The sequence below is a fragment of the Aplysia californica genome, unplaced genomic scaffold (genome assembly GCF_000002075.1).
Source record: "Aplysia californica isolate F4 #8 unplaced genomic scaffold, AplCal3.0 scaffold01565, whole genome shotgun sequence".
In the NCBI taxonomy this organism is placed as follows: domain Eukaryota; kingdom Metazoa; phylum Mollusca; class Gastropoda; order Aplysiida; family Aplysiidae; genus Aplysia; species Aplysia californica.
In genome coordinates, this window is record NW_004798835.1 from 44,171 (window position 1) to 45,613 (window position 1,443).

General features: G+C 43.7%; 1 protein-coding gene across 1 annotated transcript in view; it reads right to left on the reverse strand.

Annotated features, from left to right (window-relative positions):
• LOC100533433 (voltage-dependent calcium channel type A subunit alpha-1) overlaps window positions 1–1,443 on the reverse strand; it is a gene marked incomplete at its 5' end in the record, with an annotated part of 54,455 nt that overhangs the window by 31,805 nt on the left and 21,207 nt on the right. The window contains 2 exon segments of the mRNA XM_035973625.1: window positions 9–118; window positions 1,171–1,283. Of these exon segments, the coding sequence (XP_035829518.1) occupies window positions 9–118; window positions 1,171–1,283 (223 nt within the window).

The following is a 1,443-nucleotide window of genomic DNA, read 5'->3' on the forward strand; positions in this document are numbered from 1 at the left end:
CCACATACCTGGTGACCTTGAAGATCCGCAGTAGCCTGAGGGCCCGGAGCACACTGAAGCCGAACGAGTCCTGCTTGAACTCTGACCAGATCACCTCGAATATACTGCCCACGATTACCTGGACGGACACACGGACACACGGACACACGGACACACACAAAGACAGACACGTCAGTCCGGTGGGCAATGATGATGATGAATGATGATGATGATAACGACGAAGATGATGATATTTAAGAGTTATCATAATCATAATGTCTGACAAGGACCAATGCATCCACAGAGGTAAATTTTTCTCAAGCGAAATAAAGAATCAAAGGACCAGGTTAAGATGATTTATGGCTTCTGCTTTGATCGATAAGATCAACTCTGGCAGAAAAAAGCTTGCCCCATTTTGAGCATATTCAAGTCTCCACTTCCACTTGTGGGTGTGCTCAGCTCGCGGGCTTTTCTCTTGGTGTCCGAGTTTCTTCTTTCGTGAAGCCTCGTGTTATAACCTGCTGCCCCCTGAGCCTGCTGCTCTCCAGCTGGGTCTGTCAGGGGATAGGCTCTCCCTTGTCCAAGGATTTCTGTTGGAGTCCTTCAGAGACATTTTTTGGGGTGTGTTTGTAGTTTTTTTTAACGTCAAAGTGGAAAAGAATTATAGTTTGTTAATGATTCTAAATGACCTAAATTGTGTCGATTTGGGTGCAGCTGAAGTGGAAATTTTAGTTTGGGTTCTAAATCAAATGTTGTGTGGGATTCCCAATAACCAATACAGGTTCAGAAACTGAAACATACCATCTCTGTATTTCATTGTCAGTTTTCTGAATTCTTGAGATGAAATGGGTTCGATAGACCAAAATACGCGCAAATTCTACCTGGAGATGGGGAAAAAGATTGATTTTTCTTTTCTTTCGTAAGAGTTTTTACTTCATTTGCAACACAATAAGGTCATATAAGTGCCGGAGATTAGAGGTGTTACAAGAGAGTAACAAACACAAAAAAGAAAGGGGGGGGGGGGGGTAAAGACGACAGATATTTGATAGGAAAGAAGGAGTAAACCACACCAGAGCATCCGCTAGCAATCCACATTCTTGAGAAGAGATAGGTTCGACAGACCAAAAATACGCACAAATTCTCCATTGAGATTTGGAAAAAGATTGATGAAAGGTCATTGCAGGTACTCACCACACAGTCGAAGATGTTGAAGGAAGACTGGAAGTAGAGGCGCACACCCAGGGCGTACATCTTGAGCGACATCTCGAAGATAAACAGACCCAGGAACGCATACTCGGTGATGTCTGGGGGGTATAGGGGACATCATGAGATGTGTGTGTGTGTTTGTGTGTGTGTGTGTATGTGTGTGTATGTGTGTATGTGTGTGTATGTGTGTGTGTTTGTGTGTGTATGTGTGTGTGTGTATGTGTGTGTGTATGTGTGTGTGTTTGTGTGTGTGTGTGA